We start from the raw sequence: 26,687 nt of genomic DNA, 5'->3' as shown, positions 1-26,687 counted from the left end.
GCAATAAAGGTTGCTTTGAGTGAAGAACCTTTCTGTACATGTAAATCAATTTCTAAAATTGTCTACACCTGTTCCAGATCAGGGAAGATGCTGTAGCCGTTCTGCCCGGGGACTGACTTTTAAAGGCCAAGAGACACAAATGGGAGATTATAGAGATATAAATAAGAATATAATAATATATAGGTAAGAATCTTCTCTGTCCTTTAAATAACATTTTAGAGCAACAGATACATTTTGTAACATTAGAAACTATGTTTCCCCCCACCACCTCTCAGTTCTTTTTACAGTGGCATCACTGCGCTGAGCTGAGGGGCTGGTGTGAAGTGACACCCAAAGGGACCAGAGGCACAGAGCTTGACTGGGAGCACACATTAAATGCCAGTGTTGTCCCAGAATAGGTTCTTTCACCCACTGTGCAAGATGCCAATCCAACACTGAGTCAAGGTATTTGATTTATTTACATTTCTGCACAGAAAGGGGGCCGGGTGGCAAATCCACAAAGCCAGCACAATGACTATCAAAACTTTTCACTATTTATACATTTTAGCAAATGAAGGTATTGATGTTCATTGGCTGCAAGTTACATTGTTCTCTTACTAATTAGCATTCTATCTTCTACTGATTAACTGTTCTCTCGTTTCTCATGCTAATTAGTCCAGGTGCTCAGTCTTTCTCTTCTTTTGGGTCAGTGGTTTCTTGGGTCAGTGGTCCGAGAGTCGGTGCTCATGATCTGCCCCTGCCAGAATTGCCTTTGACCCATCAGAGCTGATTTCAGCACAGTTGCTGGGTTGCCTTTATTAGTTTCTTCCTTGTCGTGGGGATTCTGCCAAATGTCCTTGTGGCCTCTAAGTTCTACATTCTGTGTGCCCACTGTCAGTGGCACATCCTTCTCCCCAAGCACTGTCAGCCTTCCCCCCAGGACTGAGATCATTGAAACGCGTGGAGCCCTAAACCTTAGCAAGGCAATTCTACCAACAAGGAATTTCTCTTTCCAACACCTGGACATCACTTAGAGCTCGTGAGCTGCTGTCGCACGGCTTAAATCTCCTTTCTTGTTGATTAGGCTTGAAAGCTACAAAGATCAGACACTAATGAGCGTCCTTTCTTAAGAAAATTTCCCATATTCCGCATTTTGCAGCCCCAGCAGAGGCAGCTCCCTGCAGGCCGGGGCCAGCCCCGCGGTGACCGGGCGGTGGGGCGGGCTGCGGGCGGGGCGCGGCGGGGGCTGGCCCGGGGACACGGGGACACAGCGGGATCGCTCGGCATGGCGCAGTACGCGAGGGGCTCGGCCGTGGCCGTCATCCGGCTCCGCAACCCGCCGGTCAACGCGCTCAGGTACGGCCGGCAGTCCGCGGGGAGCGCCGGGCCGGGGCTGGGGACCCCCTAGTGAGCTGCTGGGGGATTCTCCGATTTCCTTCCTTTTCACCTCATTCCCTCTCTCCGTGCCCGAGTGAGGCTCCGCCCTGTCCCGGGTTGGGGCGGCCGCAGGGAGCCTCAGCCGGGACTTCTACACCGCTCGGTACCCGCAGGGGCCCGGGCGGCTCCTTCAGAGGTAGCGTGGATCTCGCTTTGCAAACAACATGCTGAACTTTGCCATAACTTCTGCTCTTTCTTATAATTTCTAGTTGGGGGCTTTCACAGGAGAGGTGCCAGGCTCAGCAAACTGTACTTTGTCTCATCTCCCCTGGAGGATGTGTAAAAACTTTGCCTATTTCTCTTCACCTTCCAGTCTTTAATCAAGACACTGCTTCAGCAAGACGTAGCACAGCAGCTCAGCCTGGAGTGCCTTCAGAGCTGTTTGCTACGAGTCAATCCTCAGATTTCCTGGTTTGATTGCCTGCTCCACACACTGCTCAGTGCTTGCCTGGCAAATCCCTGCGCTACCCAAGTGTGCTGGGGGGAGAGGGCAAAGGGCTCTGTGGCTATCAGGCATGGTTCAACAAGTGAAGCTGGGAGCAGGATTAAACCCAGCCAGGGCTGGCAGAAAGCCGTTCAGTTGCCCTTTAAAAGCTATTAAGGAATTGACCTCTAAATACTGATCTTGGTCAAGAAAGGCCCCATGCAATCACAAACACAAGCCAGTGAAAAACAAGATCCAACACCAATCTGCAGCAGCCTCTGAAATTTCAGTTTTTCATGTGTCTTGGAAAGGACTTACGTGCTTTTGGCTTTGCATTAGGCGTGCATTTTAGTTCCTTTAGTTCTGATTAGCATGTAAACCCTTTCTAAGCAGCTGGAGTTGCTCAGTAGCAGTGACCACAGTGTCTATTCAGTCTATATTCACAAGCCAAAAAAAACCCACTGCAGTTGTGCTTGACTTATAAATTAGAGAGTTTGTTAAAAAGAAGCTCATAGAGACAAGGCAGAGCATGAAAAGGAGATGAAACATGCTGCTCTTCTGTAGCAAAGCTACAGTGTAGCTGGCAGTGCTCACTCTTCTGTTGCAACTTGTTTAGAAGCGCAAATGTTTCCACATGCTCAGGTAATTACCCTGAGAAATTCGGAGTGACTTGATGAGTTTAGATGAACCACACATGCAGGACTCCCAGAACTGTAGGGTGTAAGACATCCTTTGGACCTCCTGTGCCCAAGACCAGTCTAAGAAAACTTCCAGGCTGTGCTCACAATAAACTTTCAATCCTTACCATGAAAAATACAAAATACACAGCTAAAGAATCATGGAATCGCTGAGGTTGAAAAGACCTTTAAAATCACTGAGTCCAGCCATCAACAGTAACAGATACATGCTTAAGGAACCTTAACTCCCCTTTTTTGAGAAGTTCTGAAGAAAACCCAAAGTCAGTTCTGCCTTTGAACAGCAACAGCACAACAACTTCTTCAGGACAGACCTTTGCTTTTACTGCCCTCTCCTCCTGGCCCTGCAGTGCCCTCACAGCAAGGTGCAGTTCTGATACACCAAGGGTGACAGCGTGGTTGTAGTTCTGTCCCCCAGCCCCACGGGGAAGAAGGCAGACCCTGGCACACTTCAGATCCATTGAACTACGGCTTGAGACGTGTCTGTGGTCTTTGGTGGCATGCCAGGGTAATACCTGTTTTAAAAGAGATCCAGAATTTTCACACCCTTGCCATTGGGTAGTTTTAGCTGAGATCTGACTGCAGCTAGGAAAGGTAGAGCACACTCTGATCCCTGGGTGCTGCTCCTGCTTCTGCAAATTTCTGTTCTGGACCACAGGGAGCAGGTTTGTTCCTGCTGTTGGAAATGTTTGACTGCTCAGGCGATAGCAGGCAGTGAAAGTACAGAGAGGAGCCATGTCCTGCAATCCTGAAAATTTCATTTCACAGCAGGCACAAATGCTTTTTAAGACTGGTGAGATTTTGCTGCTGTGCTCCAGCCTCCCCTATCTCTCTCCATTATCCATTTCCCCCCTCCTGGGCCATCACACTGGCCATTAGCACTTTAGAAGCCACTGGTGGGCAGGAATTTGCTTTCTCTGCCTGACACCATCCTCTGCTGTGCAAATACCTGGGGGGCAGTGCTTTCCTGAGGAATGTGTGATGACTTGAGAGTCTGGCAGCAAATTTGGCTCCCACACAGACTCCCCTTTAAGCTAAACGCTCTCTCCACCGGCAGAGGTGGCATGTACCAAATTTGATTTGTTTGGAGGTTTTTTCCTGGTTTGCAGAAGTTTAGTATTCAGAGATCTGCATTTATGAGACCATGGCATTGAGAGAAGGGATTTAGATATGCAAAGAACTAGGAGTTTGGGGGAACAGAAAGACAAGACTCACAAAAGAAAGAACTGACTACCTCTTCTCAGCAGAGGCAGGCTGCTGGCACTGGGAATTAGAAGGACTTTAAGGAGTATTTCAACATTTGAGCTGACAAGGACAGAAAAGCTCCAGGGAGGATAGGAGAGGGCATGCAGTAGGGGAGCTTATGTCTGGGATTCTATGAAGTGTGACAGCATAACAGATTTGATTGGGAAAGGCTCTCCCTGGCTGCCAGGATTGTCCTTCTGACCGTGATCACCATAAAAATCAGAAAATGTAAAGGAGATGAGAGAAGCTGCAGTTTCAGACAGGTAGCAATGAGGGGAGAATGTGATTACATATGTTGGACTGGATCAGCACCTCATCAGGATGAGATACAGAGAGAAAATTCTGGGATGAATAAGCATCTGCTCCCTAAAACAGCTCTTCTAAAATTCCACCCAAAAGATGCTACTCTGGCTCTGGCCTTAATTTATGTGCAGGACTGTTCAAACTGTATGAGCAATTTGTCACACAACAACGTGTGACAGTAGCTACTACACAGCTGGATCTGACACTGAAGCAAGGGAGAGCAGAGCAGGTAACTCCAGCACACAAGTCCTCAGTTTCAAGTAGGGGATTATGTAATACCCAGCAGTTAGTTCAAAGAAAAACACTGCAGGAAGCTATCCAAAGGAACAGAAGCCTGTGACAATGGGAGAGCCTGGATTGGTTTTGTTCAGGTTTGAGATTTTCAGGTTTTTAAAGTTTGTTAGAAGCTGGGAAAAGTACAAAGGGAAAGGACCAGATCTGCATGTTTTCCATAAACAACATTTTCCACTGTTGGGTTTGAGTCTCACTTTTTTAAGTGTGACTAAGTAAATTTCCAGGATTCCCTTACATTAGTTTTGTTTGTTTTGTTTTGGTTTTTTTTTTTTTTATGAAAGAAATTCATTTTCACAAACTCCAGCTAAAATATGAAATAATTAAGGTAAATAGTAAAACCCTGGTACAAATCCAGCACATCACTGTCACTGCAATGAGTTCCATAAAATAAAAACAACCTGGTGTGGTAACCTCCAAGAATATTCTCTTGCTCTGGTGTGCACCTGCTCTTTAACAGCACCTATTTCGAGTTCCTGAAACCTGGAACACTGAGTCACCTTGGCAGAATCACTCTTCTTGCAGTCAAAATAGTATCTGTGGTGGAACTGACTACATGGCATGGATGCAACCTTGGAAAGCATGGAAGGAACTTCTGCATGGTTACTGCTAAATGAATGACAGTGTCACAATAATGAAATACATATGAAAATTACAGTGACTTTTTGTTTCTTTAATGCTCTAGCAGTTTGAAGCTGGGATTCTCCTGAGTATTTTTATAATTCTACTGTCATATATTCTACTGTGATGCTTTAATTGAAAATTACATCTCTTAGTGCCAGTTATGTGAGTGACAAAGCAATGCAGTCTATGTGTTGGACTTTGACATATCCAAGGCAAACTTATCACTCCATCTTAGGAAAACAAGAAACTGCAAAAAGTCTGGCTTTACTTCCTTTTTACCCTGCAAAAATTCCCATTGGGAAAAAATTATATGGAAGGAGAAGAGATATTTATGCAAGTACCAAGTGAAATTATTCACTGGCATAAACAGTCCTGTTGGGTTAATAAAGGTGAGGTAGGGATCAAACTGTGATTTTGTGGCAGCCTTGATGACTAGTTTTTATTTTGGTGGTAGCATGTTGCTGTAAGTGCTGAGGGCTTGTAACTGATTTCCTCCATAGAACCTGAACCTTTCCATTTGCTGCAGACAACCCTTCTAGATGGGCATCTTGCATCTGCTGATCACATGCCTGGAGCAGACACAGGAGTACTGATTGCTTCTTGCCTGTTCCTGACAGAATTGTGCCATTTGTCTATACAATATTTGCAAATTAGTAACTTCACATTTGTTTGGATCATAGGACATAGTTTTTCTCCCTCTTTGCACTATGCTTTGTAGAGTGTCAGGACATTTCCTAATGGCTTTTCCTGCAATCTCCCAGCCCCTGGGTGAGTTTGGTATTGCTGTGGCCTGGCTCTCCACTGATGCACAAACAGAACTCCAAGAGCAGCAAGCATTGGGTGCAGCCTGTGGGTGCTCGTCAAATAGCAGCAACCACAGATATGCCAAGGGGAGGGACATTAAAAAAAAATTAACATATTAAAACACATTTAGTGTATAAAATTTGGAAAGGCTTTCATATTCTGCCATGTGGAGCTATGTGCAGTGGAGGGGCCTTTACTGACTCACCTCACAGCTTTACTTTGGCATGGCCAAATTATTCTCATTTTGAGTTTCAGCTTTCAGAACCATTACTAACATCAGACTTCAAAGTTGTCTTTGATGTCTGGGTTGGGCAATTGGTACATAACTGGCTGTTCCCTCTCCAAAAATTACACTTCTCCCAGTCTCTGGTTGTCAGGCCTCAAGGCTCCCACTGACTCTTCTATGTAGCACGGCCTTATCCAGGCAGCAGATGGTCCTGGAGACCCTCCTAGACAGCCCCCCTCAGCCAACAGCCCTGATTTAGAGACTTTGCTAATAGTTTGTCTTTAATTTTTGATCTTGAAGGAGGAATATGCAGAGGTTGGCTGGGATTCCTTCACACAGTTGGTTTACAGGGAGCTCCTTGGGCTCCCAGGTTTCCCTTCTCAGACTATGGGTTCTCACGTGAATGCTGCAAGCATTGTTCTGTAAAAATGTGTGTACACGAGAGTACAATGATGTGGTTTTCATCTGCTTCACAACAAGCTTCCTTTTTAGATTAAATGCCCTCTAATACATAGAGCAACATGCACAAGCTGAGTATGCCTCAGGCCTTTCTATTAGTTCTGTGTAATTAACACTGCTCCTCTCCACTGGGCATCAGCAGAGCTCTGCTCCCTTTTCCTCAGCACCAGGCTTACATGTGGAGCTGGACTCAGGGTTTGGAGAAGGTCTAGGAAGGAAAGCTGGTTTTATAAAGGACTAGGCAAGCATGGATGATACCTCTTGGATATTCCTCCAGCCTCCAACTTCTTGTAGCTCAGATTTTCTGAATCGGAACCATCTCTGCACATCCACACAGAATAGTCTCTCGTAAACTGTATACTTAAAACAGTGTGTATATAAGTATATTTTAGTATCAAAATTATATATACATAAAATTTGTATTAATATTTCTATTACTAAAATGTCAATGCTTCTATTTTTACCTACTATCACTATTGTTACCACCTTTTAAAACAGACTAGGCTCTCCATGTCCATACCCATACAACCACATAAATTAGCTTTAAAGAGGGAAATGCAAAGTGGACATACAGTTGGGTAAGACTTTTTAAATACCTGATTTGAAAAAACACTGTTTATACTTCTACAGATCCATTTTGAAATTCTTCATTAATTCTTTGCTGGCCACATTTACTGCTGGTGTCTGCAGAACTACCTGTTCAGATAAGTCAAAACGTGTTCTGTGTAGTGTTTCATGCCCAAATTCCCTTTGACAGGATCCCACACCAGTTTAAGTCTGGACTTCTGTGCAGATCTTCACAAAGTGAAAGTATTACTAACATCAGCAGAGCCTGTGTCAGGTGTTTGGAAGATAACTTTTTTATCCCTAGAGCTCCTTTCAAAAAGTTCTCAGATTGTCAGTGGTTTAGCATTAATTATTTTAAATTATGCTAAACTGTTTTCTTGAAAATCTGAATGTTTAATTCATAAAGACATTTTCAAACGAACATTTCCCTGTGCTACTTGCTGTGGAAACAGCAGTGTCATAGCCTGAAGATGAGTCTCTAGGCAGTGACTGACAGGTCAGCTGGCAGCCTGTTGGGTTTGGGTGCTTGTCCTTTGGATTAAGAGGGAGACTAAGGACAGGATTCACCTGGAGAGGCTGTGGCAGCAGCCAGGCATGGGGACAGCCTGTTGGACATGGTGCTCCTTTTCACTGGGCTGCTCGGTGGTCCTAGCACAGACCTCTTGGAAGGGGGGTGTAGCTGATGGTTACTCACTGAATCTCTATTTTATTTCAGTCTGGCAGTTCTCCAGGCTTTAGAGGATGGGCTGAAGAAAGCAGATGCAGATCCCTCAGTGAAAGCTGTTATGATTTGTGGTGAAAATGGGAAATTCAGTGCAGGTAAGACATCAAACATAGGTTGAGCAGAAGATGAAACACTCTCCACCAGACATATCTGAAGATACTCTGCCTCATAACACTGGTGACAAAAGTCCCAATTTGGCTGGAAATGGCCACAAGACAGGGTGCTTTGTCTGTTTTGCTGTGCCACCATTGACGTGCTGGTCATGCAGACAAGCTGGACTGTCCAGGCCAGAAATAAGCTGGTCAGTTCATACTGAAATGAGGGACAGCTGCTCAACTCCATAACATCCTGGTGCTTCCTCAGTCTCCATAGCTCTGTTGATGTAAAATCTCTGGACTATTTACTGGTCTAGTGTATGGAATGTACCTGGGGTGGGGCAGTGGTAAATAACAGATCTTCTCCAGCTGAATAAGCCTGAAAAGCTGGGGAATTTCTGTAGAGCTCTCCATTGCTTGTTACTAGTAATTTGCAGTTAACTATTCCAGGCTCAATATTACACCAAGGATGTTGGCAAATTTCTGCAAACTGCAGAAATTGACTGCATGCTCCTTACAGTTACTCTGGGTTTTTGTGCTCAGGCAGAGCTCTGTGAACAGGATCAAGGATGCAGGGCTCCTTGAAGGTGGTCCCAAAAGGGGTTGATTCCTGTTAACCACTCTCCTGCGAGCAGCACGCTCTGCAAGGACTTGGGCATCTGTGAGCAGCTGCGTCCAGCAGCACAGAGGGAAGGGTTGTTCCAGCCACCGCCTTGCCCACTAATTCCTCCTAACCTCTCGGTGCTCCCTCAGGAGCTGACATCCGAGGGTTTTCCTCTCCGAAGAGACACGGAGTTGCCCTGGGCCCCATCGTGTCTCTCATCGAAAGCAGCGAGAAGCCGGTGGTGGCGGCCATCGAAGGCGTCGCTTTGGGAGGAGGCCTGGAGGTGGCGCTGGGCTGTCACTACCGCGTTGCACACGTGAAGGTAACACACCCTGCGGGCCGGAGGGGCTGCTGAAGGCCTCGGGAGCCAGGTACAGATGGCACGAGCAGAGGGACGGCGTGCCTTTCCTGGGACCCCCTGCCCAGAGGAGAGCGGCTTTATAGCTGTAGGATACAACTCTCTGTGCTCAGACATTCTTCACCTACACCACCACCCTTGACGTCTTTCCTGAGTCTTACTAACTGACTAATTTCAAGTCATTTCTAAATATAAAGTTGATTTGTAACTAGTAGGATAAGATGGCTGTGTAGAAGCTTCAGTAACCAAATGTTAATTTGCCCTAGGTCTCATTATCTATATTCTGATGCAGACAGCTGTATCTTACTGACTCATGCAGCGTGACTTTCTCTTATTTATTTTTTTCCCCAGCCCTGTGAATTTTGCACTTCTTTCTGCTCATGGCCTAGTTTCTATAGGTAGTTGAAACTCAGGAGCATTTATGGTTAGATTCCCCATGAGCTCTGTGTCCCCAAGGAGCACTTTGACTGAAAGACAGCTCTAAGAGTCTTCAGGAATTATCTGGGTTTTTTTTCTTTAATCCCCTCCTTCAATGTTCAGGAATGCTGAACCACCTTGAGCAGTACCTGTCTCCTTGTAGAGACTCCTCACTGACAGGACCATCCCCTCACTTCTGCAGTGAGTCACTCTCTCCATGGCAGTGTGGGTTGCTGTAACAGCATAAAGAGATATTCCACATCATCCTCTGTGCCACCTAAGGTGAGCACCATGGAATCACAGAATCATTAAAGTTGGAAAAGATCCTCAAGATCACTAAGTCCAACCTTTGACCAATTACCATCATTCTCACTAAACCACATCATGAATTGCCATGACCACTGGAACTATAAGTAGTGGTCTTAAAGTAACTCAAAATCTCTTGAAATCTCAATAGAAAATGGGCAAACTATTTTTTAAAGGCAACAAAATCTAGATACATTTTTTAAGAGAAGACCCCCACAGACTTCCTGCTGCCCCTAGCTTACCTGCCATGACTACCAGATGGCAAATGCACCAAGAGGCATTTGAAAGAAGATTAGGGAAGAGTTCAGTGGTGTTCAAAGCCAGGTTAGATGGGGCTCTGAGCAATCTGGCGTAGTGGAAGGTGTCCCTGCCCATGGCAGGTAGTGAAACAAGATGGTTTTAAGGTTCCTTCCAACCCCTCAGCAAGCTTGCAAGAATTAGAGTAGGGAGGTGACAGTTAAGCCAGCATGCCCTCCAATAGTTGGTAACAACTACTTGAAAGCATTATTGACACGTGTCAATCTAGGGAATGCTGTCGGCCCTACAGCCCTCCCCCAGTGCTGTACTAGCACAGAAATCCTCTGAAAGGTCATGTTTTCCTTGTGCATTTGTACAGAAATCCTTGAAATGGTCAAGTGATTTTTTTTCTTGAATATTTTACGTAGCAAAATGCAGGGATGGAGTTTCTATGTAGAAATTCTGAGGCTTCCTAGAGGAGCAATGTGACTCATATCTACTTGTCTTTCTTTTTTTTTTTGCTCAGTTTGCAACTACCACTCTTTCTAATCAGATTTTTTGTTTAATTTTACTTCATTTTAGGCTAGGATGGGTTTGCCAGAGGTCACCATAGGGTTACTTCCAGGTGCTGAAGGCACGCAGCGACTCCCCAGACTGATTGGAGTACCAGCTGCTCTGGATATGATCACTACAGGTGAGTGCTGTGTCTGTATAGATGAACATGGCATTGAGTCATACCAGCTTGGTCTGAAAAACAGGAATCTTTTACCTGTGTAGCTGCTTGGGTTGCAATTCTACTTGCTGCCACCCATGAGAGGCTAATTATCAGCTGCACAAGTCATTTGATCAGATGGAAAAGAACAAAATTGTCCATCAGGCTCCACTGTAGTCACCTTATTTCTCTTTTTATGGCAGGAAAACACATTCCAGCAACTGAAGCACTGAAGCTTGGCTTGGTTGATGAAATTGTGGAAGAAAACACCATTGAGGCAGCAATCCATTTGGCAAACAAAGTGATTGGTGAGGAACAAATTGTAGCAGTGCCAGGAAATAATGGGTGATGTTTCAGGGCTGAAAAGAGTCAGAACAAAGCCCACCAGTTTGTTCCAATTTATATGCTCCATTCTTGAGTTTTGGCATCCACAGAAGATACAATTAATTGCAGAATTTGTTTCCTGTTGTCTGAAGTGAGAAAAATCAAATGCTGAAAAGCTGCAGAAATTCAAATGAGATTCAGAGAACAGATACATATCAAGTCCTCCTGCCTTTTAATTGTATATCCAAACTCACATGCTCCTCTGGGATGCTGCACTCTGCAGGTTTTAGGGAGTAAGTGCTCTTTCCATATATAGTTCTGGATCCCAGCTGGCACTGCATGCATCCTGGTTGCACCATCCATACTGGCTGAGCAAAAATAATTTTCTCCCTGTAGTGGAGGGGCTGGCACATGCTCTGCTCAATTTAATGATCCATGGTCTGTAAGTGACTCTGTCCCTAATCCTTTGGGTGCCATGTAAAAAAAGGCCTGTGCGGATGGGAGGGATGGGAAGAGTTTTCCCCATTTTAGAAATAACAGAATCAAATTCACTGAAGTTAACTTAGGAAGAGTAACATTCCTTGTGCAGCACGAGGAGCACTGCCTTGAGAGAAAACAGGGCATTTTTCCACTACTGACCTCCCTGTACCTTTGGAACCTGACTGCTGGATTTCATCTAGGGCTCTGTCACAGTGAGATGAACGCAGGAAGGCAAAAAGCCCTTCCTGCTTTGGTCATATGGCCTTTACAGGCAATGCTGCTCCCAGCTGGGGTGTTGGTTTTGCTCCTCCAGTTCTCTTCACTACAGACAAGGCCCCTTCTCCATGCTACAAGCTGAGGTAGCTTTGTCCTAGATGACAGTGCACCATATTGTAGGGTGCTTCAAAGAATGGACTGTTCTTAAATACCAGTGTCTTGCATACCTCCCCACACTTCGAGATGTCCCAGACAGGTGCCAAGGTGCTCTTTGGCTGGGTTTTCTATAGCAGATGCCCTTCCTTCTCACTGTATTCATCCTAGGGTATTTTAGGGCTTCATTTTCTAGTGCAGAATCAATGACATAAGCAGTCCTCTTTTCTCTTTCCTGTATGTCATCAGACTAAATATAATTCTTTAGTAAGAGATGGATGATGTATTTCACTGCTGCTTCTAAGAAAAACAAAGGTACCTTGGTTCACTGAGTTTGTCTGTTTTGAATGAGAATTCTGTTTCTCCATCTGTTGGGAGAGCAGTGAAATATTACCACTCTTCTAGGCAAATTAACCCAACAAACAGTGCTCGCTGTGATGTACCCTCTGGGCTCTGAATGATGCCTTGCACAAGATTTGTACCAGTACTGATGGCAGCAGCAGCAGTGTGTCATGAGATGAGTAATGGATACATTGCTGGAACTGGCAAACCAGAAAACATTCTGGAGTTCAACAAATGCTATGTGCAATTGGGTGAAATTTAGATATTTGCATGCTTGTTTCTTCCATGACAGACATTGTGCAGTGGCTGACAGTTGTGAAAGACAGCTTGGCCTTAGAGGAGACCCTCAGGAAGGGAGCACTGACCACACTATTTCTCAGGGGAACTAGCTTTCTGGAGCTTATATCCACTGGCAAAATCCTGTTCTTTAGCTTCATCTTCTTTGGAAATTGTCAAGCTTCATCTTCTTTGGAAACTGTCACTACCAATTTGGTTTTTTTTTAGTTGTATAAGCATACAAGGATCCTGACTGAATGTCCAGCAGGTAGCCTGTCCCAGTCTTACTCATTATTAGATTTTCAATCTGTTTATTGCTGGTTTGAGTTACCCCAGCAAAAATGAGTAATGTCATTGATGGTGTTTCACATCACACTATATATCAACTCCCACAGGACTTAAAAATGCTTTCAGACTCTTTCCAACAGCTTTACTGGCATTTACAGTACATGTTTTAACAGTGAAAACACTGGTGAGCCAGCTAATCTATTTCTTTCCTGCTTGAAAAATTTCTCATTAGACCCTGCAGAAGACCATGACAAGTCTTGATGCACCATTTACCCTCAGGTTATCTAATAATTTGAAAGATTGGTGTACCCAGAGCCTGTATGTTTCTTTCGAATCCTTCCTTGCTTTGGCCTTTGCCTAAAGTTAACAATATTCCTGTCATACAAAGGCAAGGCAGCACTTTCATTTTTCTCCATCAAGAACTAAAAGGGCTGCAGAAGAAATGACAGTCTTGTATAGCTGGTCTGGAGTTTGTTCACATGGAGTTCTGTTTTCAGTGAATGTTTTTCAGATAATCTTAATAAAACCAAAGAGAATCTACCCCCAAAAAAATGCCATCACAGAATTGCACTGGCTTTGTGTGGCATGCAGCATTTTGTTTCTGATGAGATTTTTTTTTAAACATGAAGCTACCACTGCTGACTTCTTATGGAGCAGTCTGGCTAAATAACTAGTTTTGTCACCTCTGGAATTTCTATTCCTGGGAAGGCTGTACAACAAGATAAGTCTCAAAGAATCAATTCAGAAATAATTTTCTTCTAAAGCTTTCTCAGTGCTGGAGCTGCAGTATCTCATGGCAAGAGATCAGTCTCAAATGACTGCCTTACTGTATCAGGGGTCCTTGATTACTGTTGTGATGCACAGCTGACAGAGCTACTTTTATGGCACATTGGGAGAGCATTCTCATCCATACATTTTTATGGATTGTTTCTAATGAAGGACACTTTCAAAAGATGCTCTGAAACAGTAAGTGGGTGTAGGAATACACAGAGGCAATTACTGATTCTGAGTTAGCTTTCTCATTGAAAACCAGTATTTATATATTGCAGATAGAAAGTGAGAATAATTCCCTGACCTCTCCAGGCAAACTGGCCTCTCCAGGCTGAAGAAAATATCTTCACTTCTGAAGGCATTTTTTAAAAGGAATAGACAGGAGCTAAATCCTTGGGGACAAGGAGAACATCCTTTCAGTAAATGTGCTTGACAATCACTGCAGTAATCCAAAGTTGCACTTCAGGCTTTTCCCAGCTGATGGCATCACAAAATTGACAAATGGCTGGAACTGCTGGTGGCAGGTAGCAGCTTGCAGCTCATCCTGCCCACTTCTTGTTGGCCTGCTCTAGTCTTCCTCAGCTGGAGGAGAAATTGGCTCCCGGCCTCCACACAGCAGACTTTGAAGGTCTCCACATACACCCCTTGTTTTTCTGACCCCATCTGCTGCTCAGAGCAGAGCAGTACCAATGCCTTGCACCAAAGAGCCAAGGAAAATCAGAGCAATTTGGAGTAGCTCAAGTCCCCCAGGTATTAATCTGTGTGGAAAGATGATGAGTTTCTGCCTGTAAGCTACTGGGAGTTGCTGCGGAGGAAGCAGTTGTTCCTTCTGAGGCTCATCGAAGCCAGGGGCGGAACAGATGCTGCTGGTGGGTAATTGCATCCTTGAAATGGAGGCTGGAGGAAAGGCTTTCCCTTAGAGCTGCAAGGCCTTTCCGTGAGTCATCTCTGCCAAGATGCACAATATCAAGACATTTTAATCTCTCCCCAGGGCTCAAGGTTCTGGCTGACACCTTCCTTAGACAGAGGCCTAGCCAAGTGTCCCTTGGATATAAACAGAGTTTGTGAAAGGTCTGACATGGCCTGGACTTGTCTCTGGCAGCCTGAGGGGCAGGGGCCAGGCTCAGCTTTATTCTTCAAAAATTCACAAGCAGTTCCTTGCATGAGGAAGAACATTAGGCTTGCAATGTCTCTTGCATGTGCCATCCCACAGTATCCCAAGGGTTTACAACTCTGGGATGATATTTCTTTCTTTAAATAACATAATATTTTATACTGTATGTATACGTGGTGCATTTGCTGATAGAAATTTTATAGACTTGATCTGCCCTTTGTGTCACCTGGACTACAAACCTGGTAAACAAAGCAGGAATCTGTGTTAGTTCTGTGTGTGGATGAAGCTTTTCCTGCAGCGCTGATGTCTGACACTGTTCAGCATTGTCCTGCTGCTTTGCTTTCAGAAATCAAGCTGCACGCAGCTGTCCCACACTGATCTCTTCTCCCCAGATTTGGATTCTGATAATTCTTTCCTGATCATAAAGATATCCTTTATTCCTATTAGCATTGCAGAAGCTAAGATACTGCACAGAGGTGCTGTAGAAAACCTATTTAGTTTGCAGCTAAAAGAAGAGTTTTATTACAGGACCCTGAGTTACTTTTTTTTACTCTGAGGAACCATCTCCTGTCCCCCATCAGTATTTGTGCTTACAGTACTATTTGCTGTCTGAAGACCAAGCTTAAAGGCTCCCAGTGGTATTCCTTTTTTACCAGCCCTTTCCACTGGATGTCACATGAAGTCCCTTGATCTGCCCAGTCTTCCAGCCATCAGTTCAGCTTTCTGGGACAAGCCTGAGCTTTCCCCTTGTGATGGAATATAACCCATTATTTAAGTCCTAAATAAAGAACTGCAGATAAAGAGCACTTCTGGGTTAAAAACTTAGATTTAAGGGAAAAAAATATTCCAAAATAAAGGAACATTATTCTGACTAAATCCTGCAATACTGGCTGATACAAATTATTTCCACTGTGAATGTGAAAACATTTTTATGAATGCTGATCACAAGGGAAGCTACTTACACAGTGAGTGTTCAACTTCTTGTGCTCACTAAGAGGCTTAATTAAAAAACCTGTGCTCTGAAGACCTCTATTACAAGAAATCAGTATATTAACTCATCGTGGAAACTTGTATTTCTGTTTCTCCTAAGTGTTGCTCAGTCTTGGAGGAAGAGTTAGAGTCAGGACCTGTTCCTCAAGCAACCATGCCTACCATGCTGCCATTATTCCTGCTCTTCAGCATCCTCTGTAGGATTTCCTGAGTCTTCTGCTGGTGCATTGGCACTTCCCTAGCTCAGACAACAGGAAGAGAAAGGGAAGCTGGATGTGATATGCTGCCTTGGAAGGAAGTGTGCCCCTGTGGCACAGCTCATCTAAGAGGCCAGAGCAATGAGACACTGTCCCCAGAGAGCTTCAGCAGAAGGTTCTCAGCCCACCACCGGACTTTGGTGGCAGTCCTGGCTGCTTCTGGGAACAGCACTAGCAATCCACACAGTGCCATGCAACAGTTAATGATCTGGATATGGCTGTGATGACAGCAGGGCCTTTTTGAGAATGTTTCAGTCTCAAGGGAATACGTCCCAAACTGCTGATCTTGTTCCTCCACAGTCTTTACTGAGCAAGCTGCCATTACGAGCAGAGGAACACCTGAGTATGCCCAGGTCTGTACTTAGGAAGAAGACAGAATTTTTGCATCTGAAATGTAACTAAGTTCTCTCAATTAAAATCCTTTCTAGGTATCACCATAGTAACCTCTTCTGTAATGAACTTCACATATTTCTGTGGCTGCTTGATTCATCCCTTGCTGACACAAACATGAACTCTCTCTTGTTATTCACTTGCTGCCCAACTCATGCTGAGTGAGATCTCCTCTTGGTTAGTCCCAAAGTGAATTGAGGGGCTCGTTTGGTCAGGGAAGAAGTCAGGGTGTGTTTTCCACTCTCTTGTCAATGTCTGGGTCAGGACTCTGGCTGGAATGCCTCTGGCTAAGTGTCAACTGGGTCCTGAATACTAAACAACACTGGAGGAAAACTTCATTACTGACGCTTATAGAAAGACCCATATGAATGTGGCAGCTGGGACTGTAGAAGGAAAGAACTGGAAAGTCAGGGCACTCCGAAGCTGAGAAAAGGAAGGAGAGAATTACTTCTTTGAAAAGGAAGTCTTACTTTTTTTTGAAGCCTGAGAAGGGACTTGAAAAATCATAATTGTCAGAGCAAACAGAGATAAGGAGAAATGTCAGATGCTTTTAGTTCTAGGCCCAGCTCACTGTGCCATGCAAGCCCTAATGCAGTGGGAGTTGGAGAAGAGGCAGACTGCCTTCCCAGCCTGTGGAAAAGGGTGGAAATCTGTAGTCTGGAAAGACTACATCTGAAAAGATGTGGATGCTTTGTTCTGTAACTCCATTTCTCCATTTCTCTCCCCCCAGGCCAGCCCCTGGGACCCCGCAGGCTCAGCCTGAAGCCAGTTCCCAAGCTGCCCAACATGGAAGCGTTTCTGCGAGAAGCTCTGGTGAAGGTGAAGAGGCAGGCGCGGGGGTGCCTGGCTCCGGAGCTGTGCTTCCAGGCCGTGCGGGCCGCCACCGAGAGGCCCTTTGCCGAGGGCGTGCGGCGGGAGCGGGAGCTGTTCCGGCTGCTGCTGAGCTCGGGGCAGGCCCAGGCGCTGCAGTACGCGTTCTTCGCCGAGAGAGCCGTGCACAGGTGGGCAACGCCGGGCGGAGCCGCCTGGAGCAGCGCTGCCCCGCAGCCCGTGCGCAAGGCAGCCGTCATCGGTAAGGGCGGGGAGCGGCCGCGGTGGGCACCGCGCACCGCCGACAGCTGGGCTGGGCGGCCCCAGCAGCCACCCACACCCTTCCCACCCATAGATACTCCACACGCATTGGCGAAGTTGTCACTGCATTGGGAAGCTCCAAATTCAGACGGCAACTCGCATGCCGCTAGATTAGTACGTGATGCCTCCTCTTCCTTTGGAAGAATAGCTTCACTTCAGAGACAGCTTCGTGTGTGGACCATAAGCAGTCTGCTCCCTTTAAAACACCGAGACCTGGCTTTGCTCCGTGCTAGAAGCGGGTCTGTAGGAAATTCTCCTCCTCCTGGTCTAGTTCTGTACTGCAGGTGTATGTGCACAGAGTCACTCAGGGATGTATTACTACAAAAATGTTTTGACAGCTGCATTTTAAGAAGATTTCATCTCTCTGGGATCCACTCCTGCCATTTTGTAGCCCAGCAAGATAATGCCTTCATTAATTTTTTATAAGAGCAATTTAAATAAAACCTTCGATGCACCGCTGAGATTTTAAAAAAATCTTCCAGCTCTAGCTGTTGATAGTAACACTCAAAAATGGTTAGACAGGTAACTTGGAGAACTTGGAAAACATCCATTCTGTTTCAAGGGAATCTCACCCGATCAACACTGCTTTTTTTCTGGGTGCTTCTCAGGGCTCTTGAGCTGTCTGACAACTCATTTTAGGCCATAGAGATTTTTTTGGAAGTTCTGTTCTCTTCACTGGCTGCCATGCCATATTTTTAATAGAAATGGGTTTTTAAACATCAGTCCACAAACCCTGTGAGAAGGATATGTGGCTGTTAAAGCATGCCAGTAAAGAGGCATTAATTATGACCAGATTTATTCTATGACTTGAAGAGCACAGAAGTTTGGACACACACTTTTGTCAGTCTCAGACAGGTCAGTCCTGCAATGTGTGCTTTGACAGGAGGGCTTGTGTTGGAGTTTGTGGGAATGCCCAGGTGGGACATTCTCTGCTCTGTGCTGCTAAACCATGGCAGAACAACACGCTTGCAAAGACCTAATCACAGTGACAGTTTAGCCAGAAGGGCTGTTAGAGCTGAGCTGCCTATTTTGGAGCTGTAACTGAGCTAGAGGGAATTCTGAGGACAAATGCAACCTCTACTTGAAAGTTTCTAGTAGAAACATAACCTGTCTTTTACTTCCAAAGAGAATTGGCTGGGCTGCATGTTTCTTCCATTGGATTACGTATTTGCCACTCATCTCTGGACAGATTTCTGAATTCTGGTCTGAAATTGCCCCAGCCTCACCCCCAGGTTTCAGTGTTTTCATAGCTGATTACAGACAACACTCAAGTTAACTCCTGCAGAACAAATAAGTGCTTTGATACTTCTACTGCAGAGCACAGTCTGTCACACTCTGGTCATTTTCATGACCCTGAACTTTCCCAAATTTTTCAACACTGCATAAAACATGCATAGCCAAAGTGGGAACAGCATTCCAGGACTAATTACACCAAGACCAGGTACCAAGGTGTTTCTTCCTTGCTCCTGCTTTGTATGCCCAGGGTAACAGGCAACCTTCATATTAGCCATGTTCAACATATCCAGTTAATTTTCTACTGGCAGGGAGCAGCTGCACCTCAGGGATGGGGAGCCAATGGCAATAACAGGGGGCAGAACCACAGAATCCTTGAGGCAAGAAGGCACCTCTGAATGTCATCTTGTCCAACATATCTACTCAAATGGGGTCACCTAGAGCCAGTTGCTCAGGACCATGTCCAGACAGCTCTTGAACAACTCCAAGGGTGAAGACTCTACAACTTCTCTAGGAAACCTGTCTCACTAAAAAGAATGGTTTGCTTATGATCAGATGGAGCTCCCATGTTTCAGCTTGTGCCCATGACCTCTGGTTTTATCACCAGGGGCCACTTGAGCCTGGCTCCATCTTCTTTACCAGGTACCTTTCTCTCAGGTGTTTATATATACATGGGTGAGACCCCCCAAGCCTTCTCTGTGCTGAAGTCGCAGCTCGCTCAGCCCTCCCTCATGAGGCATACTCCAGTCCCTTAATCATCTTATTTGCCCTTCACTGAACTCACTCCAATCACTCTTGCTCTGGGGAGCCCAGAAGTGGACCCAGCACTCCAGCTATGGTCTCACCAGTGCCATGTAGAGAGGCAGGATTACCTCCCTCAGGGTTCCAGCAAGACCCCTCCTGCCGTAGCTCCAATACCATTAATCTCTGCCACAAGGTCATATTGCTGCTCAGAGTCAACCTGGTGTTCACCAGCACTCCCAGATCCTTTCCTGGGGAGCTGCTTTCCAGCAGCCAGCCCCCACTATGCACCGTTCCTCCCCACACACAGGGCTTTACACTTCCCCGTTCCCGAGGACCCTGCCCACCCGTTTCTGCCTCTGGATGGCAGCACAACCTACTGCTGCATCAGTATTGACAGTAACTGGGCAAGGCAGGCAGGGCAGGCCCAGAGATCGTGGCCAGGACCTACTGAAAGTACAGGTGATCAAGCAAAGTTCCCAGGATGATGAGGGTCCAAGGTAAAGGTGGGAAGCCAGTCTGCAGGCTGAGGTCTGCATCAACAGTAGCCATAGCTACTGTAAGCCACCAGAACTCCTCCAAGGAAGCTTAAAAAGAGGCTACAAACCCAGGTCTGAGCTTAAATGGGGCTCAGAGGCAATGGACAGTGCAGGTGGGTGGAGGCTCCAGGTGTGGCTGGTCAGGGACATTAAATCCCATCAGTGCACTCAGGGCCTTGACACTCACCCAGACTCCAGCGCTTGCTGAATCACTGCTTCCATTACACAGCCCTATATCCCACCAGTAGAGCTTGCTTTGCTTATGCTCTTGTTCATGTTGTACTTCATTTCGTGTGACTTCTCTTATCTTGGAGGTTCTTGAACACCTCCTTTTAGCCCTGAATCCCACACCAAAGTGTCACTGCTTTCCATCACTTCTTTCTGCACCTTGTTGTGCTTTTTTTCCTTCCTCTGGAAGGTTTTCCTCCTATTTTGCCTTTTAATATAAGTAAAATTGTGAGTCCATTAGAGGCAGGCAGAGAACATGCCAAAACAACTGAATTTTTTCTTTCAGGCTACTGTAACAAAAAGCCATTCTCCAGCCAGTACAATGCTCTACAGTATTTTGTAACTTCATGTGTTTGATCTGAAATACATCCTTGCAGCACCAGAAACCAAAATCCTAGGCATGAGGGACTGGCACCTTTTAAAATAGTGCTGCTCATCCATGCAAGTATTGAGTCTACCTAGGTGACCCAGGGCCTCTCTATTTTCACTGCAGAGGGGAGGGCAGTCAGAGAAAGATGCTGCCTCAATTTAGGCTCCTCAGAAATGGTGCAGACCCCACTTTCCCACAGGCAATGCTGTGCTGTTTCACACACTAAACCCATGTTGCATTGTGCTGCTGCTTCCATCTCTTATTGCTGCACTGTGGGAAGATCATGTTGATTTTTTCATGTTGACTTTTTGTTTCATTTGCTTTTGTTGTTTGAACTCTTGGCTCCCACCTCTTTTTACTTTCTCTGGTTCCTCAACACCCAGAAAGAAGGTTCCTTTCTCTGTGTCCCTTCCAACTGCATCTCCCCACAGCTCTCTGCTTGCCTGGAGTATCACATCATTTCTGCTTGAAACTGATACCCTGAAACAGAGAAAGCAGCAGCCCTGGCCTGCAGCAGCCCATCACTGCCAATTGCTTATTATTGTTTTTATCAGGAAAACCGGAACAGTCCTTGCATATTTTTACCAATCTGTAAAGGATTATTTCCATTGCTAGGCATTTTAAGGTCCAAATATTCTTTATAGTTCAGAGTTTTTTCCACTGATCAGTATTTCTGTAGTGTGTGTGACTGTACATGATCTCCCTTGTACATATTTCAAGTCCTTTTGTTTTGAAATTTGTTTTTAAAATACTGAAATTAATTTTGTATGATTTTTCGTATTCTAAGTACATCACGTGACAGATCAATAATTAACCATCATTATTCACTCAGCTTGCCCAGCAAATGGATTTGTCATACCCATATTTGGCCTGAAATTACATATGCACAAGTGTAGTTTTGATTATATGTCAAAGCTTCATTTCACAATAAAAGACCAGGAGCAGGATGGCTGGGCACTGTTCTTGCTCCTGAAGCAGATTTCAGTCTTTTTTGGAAAGATGTGCCTTGGACATGAAAATAGTCACCTGCATGGAAGATGAGAATATAGGGTTTTTCCTGGTTTGGGGGAAGGGAGAACACTGTTGAGTAAGAAAATGGAGCATACAGCAGAAATTCTGGAGTAGTTCCTCACCGTGTTTCAGTCTGCGTGATCTGAGCTGAGCATGAGACATTTCCCTTCCTCTTTCTTCCACAGCCCTCTACACATGTAAGGCCTAATGATCCCCTACCATTTTTTCTGCTCTAACATATTCTTCCCCAAGATCACTTGGCTTTCTGAATTGCAAAAGAGGAGTCCTCAGAAATGCCTCTTTCCCTGCTAGATAGCCAAAGCTCTCCTTAGTTTTATAGCCCAATTTTAGAAAATATTTCCAGGGGAATCATGCTGTGCAAGCTCTAATGTAACAAACCCCTTGGGGCTTTCATTACTCTCTCTGCCAGCTTCATTAAACATCATTTCATACAGGCCATTGCAGAGTTCTGTAGGAAGTTGAGACAGCTTTTCTAGGTCAGAAACAAGCTTGGCAAGCTCATATCTTATCTATAAGCCTGTTCCCGTGGCCTAGAAAGTGTAGTACTACAAGCATGTGTGCCTGCCTCTCACAGGATGGCAAAAACCTACATGGAGTACTGATGATGAAAGCAACCAGGGGAACCACCTGGCACCACTGCAGAGCTTCCCTGGGAAAGAAGCCTGGGGAACATCTGCTCACAAAAGAGGCTTCAATTCAGGAGAAGGCAGTGTGTTCATATGGCAAGAGAACTACTAACATTTCAGTCACGAGACTGAAGCTGGGAGGATCAGGAGTGGGTAAGACCCAGGATGTGTGGAGAGCTTGGAAATTCTAGAGAGAAACTCCAGGCCTCCACCGTGGAAAGGAAGAGACTTCAAGAGGGAGCCATGTGGAACTGCAAACACTTCAGCTTGATGTCTAAAGAGAGCCTGACAGATGGGGCTGGGTTTGGGGGTGAGTTACCCTCCTGCACTGCAGGAAGAAAGCACCTCAGGTAGCTCTCCAAAGACAGGGAAAACCTGTCCCTGATTGTACCTGCTCCCGCATCACAGGCTCTGGAGAGTGAGCACAGTGGGAGGAGCCACTCATGTTCAGGTTTCTTCAGTCAGTGAACCAGAGACACTGAATTACTAGGAGCTGATTCATGTTATTCTAGATTTATTTTCAAATTAGTTTCCAGCAGAACTTGATTATGAAGTAGCAAATTTAATTTCCTAGAAAGGGACTTCAGCACTTGCTTGGGAGTGTAATGATGGTTTGTAAGCAGGCTGCCAGCTAGTGATGCCAGTAAAAACTATCTTCTGGTGGCTAAGCAGGGAATATTTGAAATGTATTGTGTGTGCACAAGCTGAAGGTGGGCAGAACTAAACCAAGAGTGTGTAACATGCAGGAAAAACATCCTACCTTGTCTGACCTTGGTTGTTGGAACTTGTTTAAATTATGACATCATTTCAGCTCTTCTTTACAAAGCTGCTTTAGACAAAATTTTTAATCCCCTTGTTTCTGTTTATTTGTTTAGCTGACTTTCATTTGTAAACCTGAGATTAAAAAAATCATTTTTACAGAATTATAACAAACCTATACTTTTTCTGGTTGCTGCTTTATTTAGGATATTAATAATCCTCCCATTCAGAGGCTTCACACTTTCAAAGCTGGTAAAATTGTGCTGACCTTCCCTCACTAGTTTGTATTAATTTAGTTGGAAAAGCCTCCACCGTGGGAAAGCAGGATCAATGGTGTGGGTTGTGTGTCACAGGAAAGTGCAGCTTTATTTAATGTCACAGAGGGCAGAGCTGGTGCAAGGGATCAAGCCAGTAATCTCTACACTGGGATTCCTGGGGGTATGAGTGGGCAGAAGCACGTTCATGGATCTTGGAGGAAAAAAAATTACAGTGTGAATGGATTCTCAGTTACAGGAATTCTGGGCAAGAGCCTTAACTGTGTGGTTGGACAAGGAAGACTGACTTTGAGAATCTCCAGAAGGAGGACTTGAAGAGTTCCTGGTGAGCAGAGATGCCTGATATAAAGTGAACAGCAGGCAAAAGGCTACTGCTGTGCCAGGGTGATTTAAAAGGAGAGAGAAGATGTTGAAATCTAGATTAAGAGCGCTGCTTTAGTTCCATCCTGTTTGACCTGGCACTGAGAGACACACAAGATGTTAGAGACAAGGTTTAGAGCAGATCAGCATCCAAGTCTTTACAGAAATAGCAGCCGAATTTTTTTTGTTCCAAAGATCACGAAATGAAGCGCAGAGGGAGAAAAGGAGGGAGACAAAGAGGAAGCTTGGAAGGACGAGGGAAAAACCAACTCTTTGAACTTTGCCGGTGTCAAAATCTCTGGGGGGTGGGGTGGTGTATCTGCTGAATGCCCATAACAGACCACCTCACAGGAACAGTGAGGCACTGATACCCTAAGGGAGAAGCTTGCTTTGAACCTGCCTGCGGAAGGTGGTAACAGGGTTGCAGCTGTAACTCAGTGCTTTTCTCTTTGGTCCTCAGGTTCTCACTCCTCAATGATCCTAGTTACCATAGGTATAAAACTTTGCAGAGAGAAGACATGAATCACATGGTCTGTGCACACTGGGTGAATCCCACTGGAATTTTGTAAGCTTGTGAGGATACTAACTTGCCTTTGTGCGACCTCTTTTCAAACATTTAGGCTCACTGAAAGAGCAAATTCACCTTCCTTTTTCCCAGTCTTCAATATCTGTTTCCTATGTGTGCACTACTTGTTTTCCAGAGGCCTCCACTTTTTATCCTGGAGATACAAAGGAAATGCTACTGTCAAGAGATTAATTTTCTCTTCATAGTCTTTGATTCTATCTCACTTTCATCCCTAGGGCTGGGAACAATGGGCCGAGGCATTGTGACTTCTCTGGTTAAAGCCAACATACCTGTGGTAGCCCTGGAGCAGGATCTGGAGTATCTGAACAAGGGAAGAAAAGCTGTGATGCTCCTTTTGGAGCGTGAAGCCATGAAAATGGAAGGGGGTGCCCAGACCCTGGATTTCCATAACCCTGCACGTCTCCAGTTCACTGTGGACTTTGACCTGTTGTGTGATGTAGACCTAGTCATCGAGGCTGTGTTTGAGAACATGGCGCTAAAGAAGGAGATATTCCACAAGCTGTCAAAGATCTGCAAGCCAGGGGCCTTGCTGTGTACAAACACATCAGCCCTGAACATCGACGAAATAGCTTCTGCCACGAACCGCCCACAGCAGGTCATTGGCACCCACTTCTTCTCCCCTGCCCACGTGATGAGGCTGCTGGAAATCATCTACGGCCGCCACACATCCCCCACCGCCATCGCCACTGCTATGCAGCTGGCCAAAGCCCTGAAAAAAGTTGGAGTGGTGGTAGGGAATTGCTTTGGGTTTGTTGGGAATCGGATGATGTTTCCGTACCTACAACAGGCAGTTTTCCTTTTAGAGGAAGGAAGCAGACCAGAAGCGGTAGATCAGGTTCTTGAAGATTTTGGGTTTAAGATAGGCCCTTTCCGCATGTCTGACCTTGCCGGGCTGGATGTGGGCTGGAGGTCTCGGAAGGAGCAGGGCCTGACCGGGGCGTCCCTCCCTGCGGGCACGCCGGCCCGGCAGCGGCACGGCCAGCGCTACAGCCCCCTGCCAGACCTCCTGTGTGAGCAGGGCCGCTTCGGCCAGAAAACCGGCCAAGGCTGGTACCAGTACGAGAAGGCCGGGGGCAGGACAGCCACGCCAGACCCATGGCTCCACGACTTCCTGTCCCAGTACCGAGACACCCATGGCATCAAGAGCCGCTTTATAGACCAGGAGGAAATCCTGGAGCGGTGTTTGTTTTCCCTTATCAATGAGGGGTTTGCCATCCTGGCTGAGGGAATAGCATCAGGCCCAGAGCACCTGGATGTCATTTACATCAATGGCTACGGGTGGCCGAAGCACAGGGGTGGCCCCATGTTCTACGCCTCCACCGTGGGGCTCCCCCGCGTGCTGGCTAAACTGCAGAAATACTCTGAGGCTCACCCTGACGTGCCCGGGCTACGGCCCAATGCCTTTCTGAAAAAGCTGGTGGCTGTGAGGAGCCCCCCCCTCAAGGAGTGGATGTCCTACCTCAGCCACCAGAGCCCCAAGCTGTGACTCCTCTGGTGGAGGCTGATCTCATGAAACCGGTGCTTCAATTGCACTGTCTCTTCCAATCAAACCCAAAGTGCTACAGGCCCCTAAACAAAGTCACGGGCCTTCCTGGGCCTTTGCAGGGAATAACTTTGGCCGATGATTGATCTCATTTCCCCATGTGCTGCAGGTCACCACTGCCTTCACCCATCCTTCTCTCTCAGCCCCAGCCTCACCCACTGTCTTCCCACACTGCTGTGTAAAGGCCCATCTCATTTTGCACTGCCTGCAGGTCATCACAGCTGTACTCCTCTCCCAGTCTGCCTTTGGGGAAGGCAGGGAGCAGCATTTACAGCCACAATGCAAATCACGGCTGGAGCCAAGATAATTACACAGTTCACCCAAGACCTGCCAGATCTACCAAATCCTGTCTTCAATCTATTTCCCAGTTTGTTTCAGTTCTTTCCTGTGCAGCCACCTCTCCTCAATTCCCTGGCTCTTCTGCAGCCAGCCAGCTGGAACTTGCTCCCTTCCTGCTTCTGAGGGACAGATGGCACAAAGGTGCAGCACCTTCAGAGGTAAAGTCAAATGAAGTGGAGAGAGCAGGTCTGGGCAGAGAGCAAGGGGCAGTCCCTTGCTGCCCCCTGGTACTGTCTGTTCTCCCTGCTGCAGAGGAGGCTCTAATAAATGCCAAAAAAGCCACAAATACCTCAACCTGACTAACCTGCCCTGTGGTGTTGGCTCACGACTGGCTTTCTGCATCCAGACTCCATCCTCTGTTGCCATTATCCCCACCTGGCTTTGTCCAAGCAGAAACATCTTCTGGCATCTCTTCAGTGTGGAAATGTGTTGCCATCACTCCTCGCATCTTGATTGACTACTCCTAGCAGGTCTTGGGGCTCTACAGGCTCTAATTGACCAGCTTGAAACATGGCCTGGCACTGACTGGGTTTTCACATGGGCAGAGGGTGCGCTGAGAGGGGCACAGCACAAGAGCTGTGCAGGCAGGGACACTGCTGCAGGCAGGCAGGCAAGGAGGTGGCAGATCTCTAGCAAAGGGCAGAGCAGAGGGAGAGGGAGCCAAACTAGCTCCAGACTTGATGCTTTGGGACAAAGTCTCCCATTTCACATGTATAGTGAATGTATCGTCCAGTCTGGTGTGGTCATATTCCCTTCTCAGGTGCATGGAATGTTTAACTTTTGATTTTAATTTAATAAAACTGCTTTGATTATCTAA

At 46.0% G+C, this 26,687-nt stretch overlaps 1 protein-coding gene across 1 annotated transcript; it reads left to right on the top strand.

Moving 5' to 3' along the window:
- The first annotated feature begins 1,231 nt into the window (after positions 1–1,231).
- On the top strand, positions 1,232–26,687 carry EHHADH (enoyl-CoA hydratase and 3-hydroxyacyl CoA dehydrogenase). Its single transcript, XM_069024085.1, has 7 exons — positions 1,232–1,335; positions 7,770–7,873; positions 8,627–8,799; positions 10,378–10,489; positions 10,711–10,815; positions 16,839–17,180; positions 24,204–26,687. The coding sequence occupies exons 1-7, from the start codon at positions 1,265–1,267 to the stop codon at positions 25,472–25,474; spliced, it is 2,178 nt and encodes a 725-aa protein (XP_068880186.1). The 5' UTR covers positions 1,232–1,264; the 3' UTR covers positions 25,475–26,687.

This window comes from Aphelocoma coerulescens, chromosome 9 (genome assembly GCF_041296385.1).
Source record: "Aphelocoma coerulescens isolate FSJ_1873_10779 chromosome 9, UR_Acoe_1.0, whole genome shotgun sequence".
Taxonomy (NCBI): Eukaryota; Metazoa; Chordata; class Aves; order Passeriformes; family Corvidae; genus Aphelocoma; species Aphelocoma coerulescens.
This window is presented reverse-complemented; position numbering and strand designations above follow the sequence as displayed.

Bases quoted from the DNA above. Each gene is read 5' to 3' on its own strand.
- EHHADH (XM_069024085.1), top strand. From the start codon at position 1,265: ATGGCGCAGTACGCGAGGGGCTCGGCCGTGGCCGTCATCCGGCTCCGC. The intron at 8,800-10,377 runs GTAACACACCCT...ACTTCATTTTAG, and splicing joins ACCGCGTTGCACACGTGAAG to GCTAGGATGGGTTTGCCAGA. The intron at 17,181-24,203 runs GTAAGGGCGGGG...TTTCATCCCTAG, and splicing joins GCGCAAGGCAGCCGTCATCG to GGCTGGGAACAATGGGCCGA.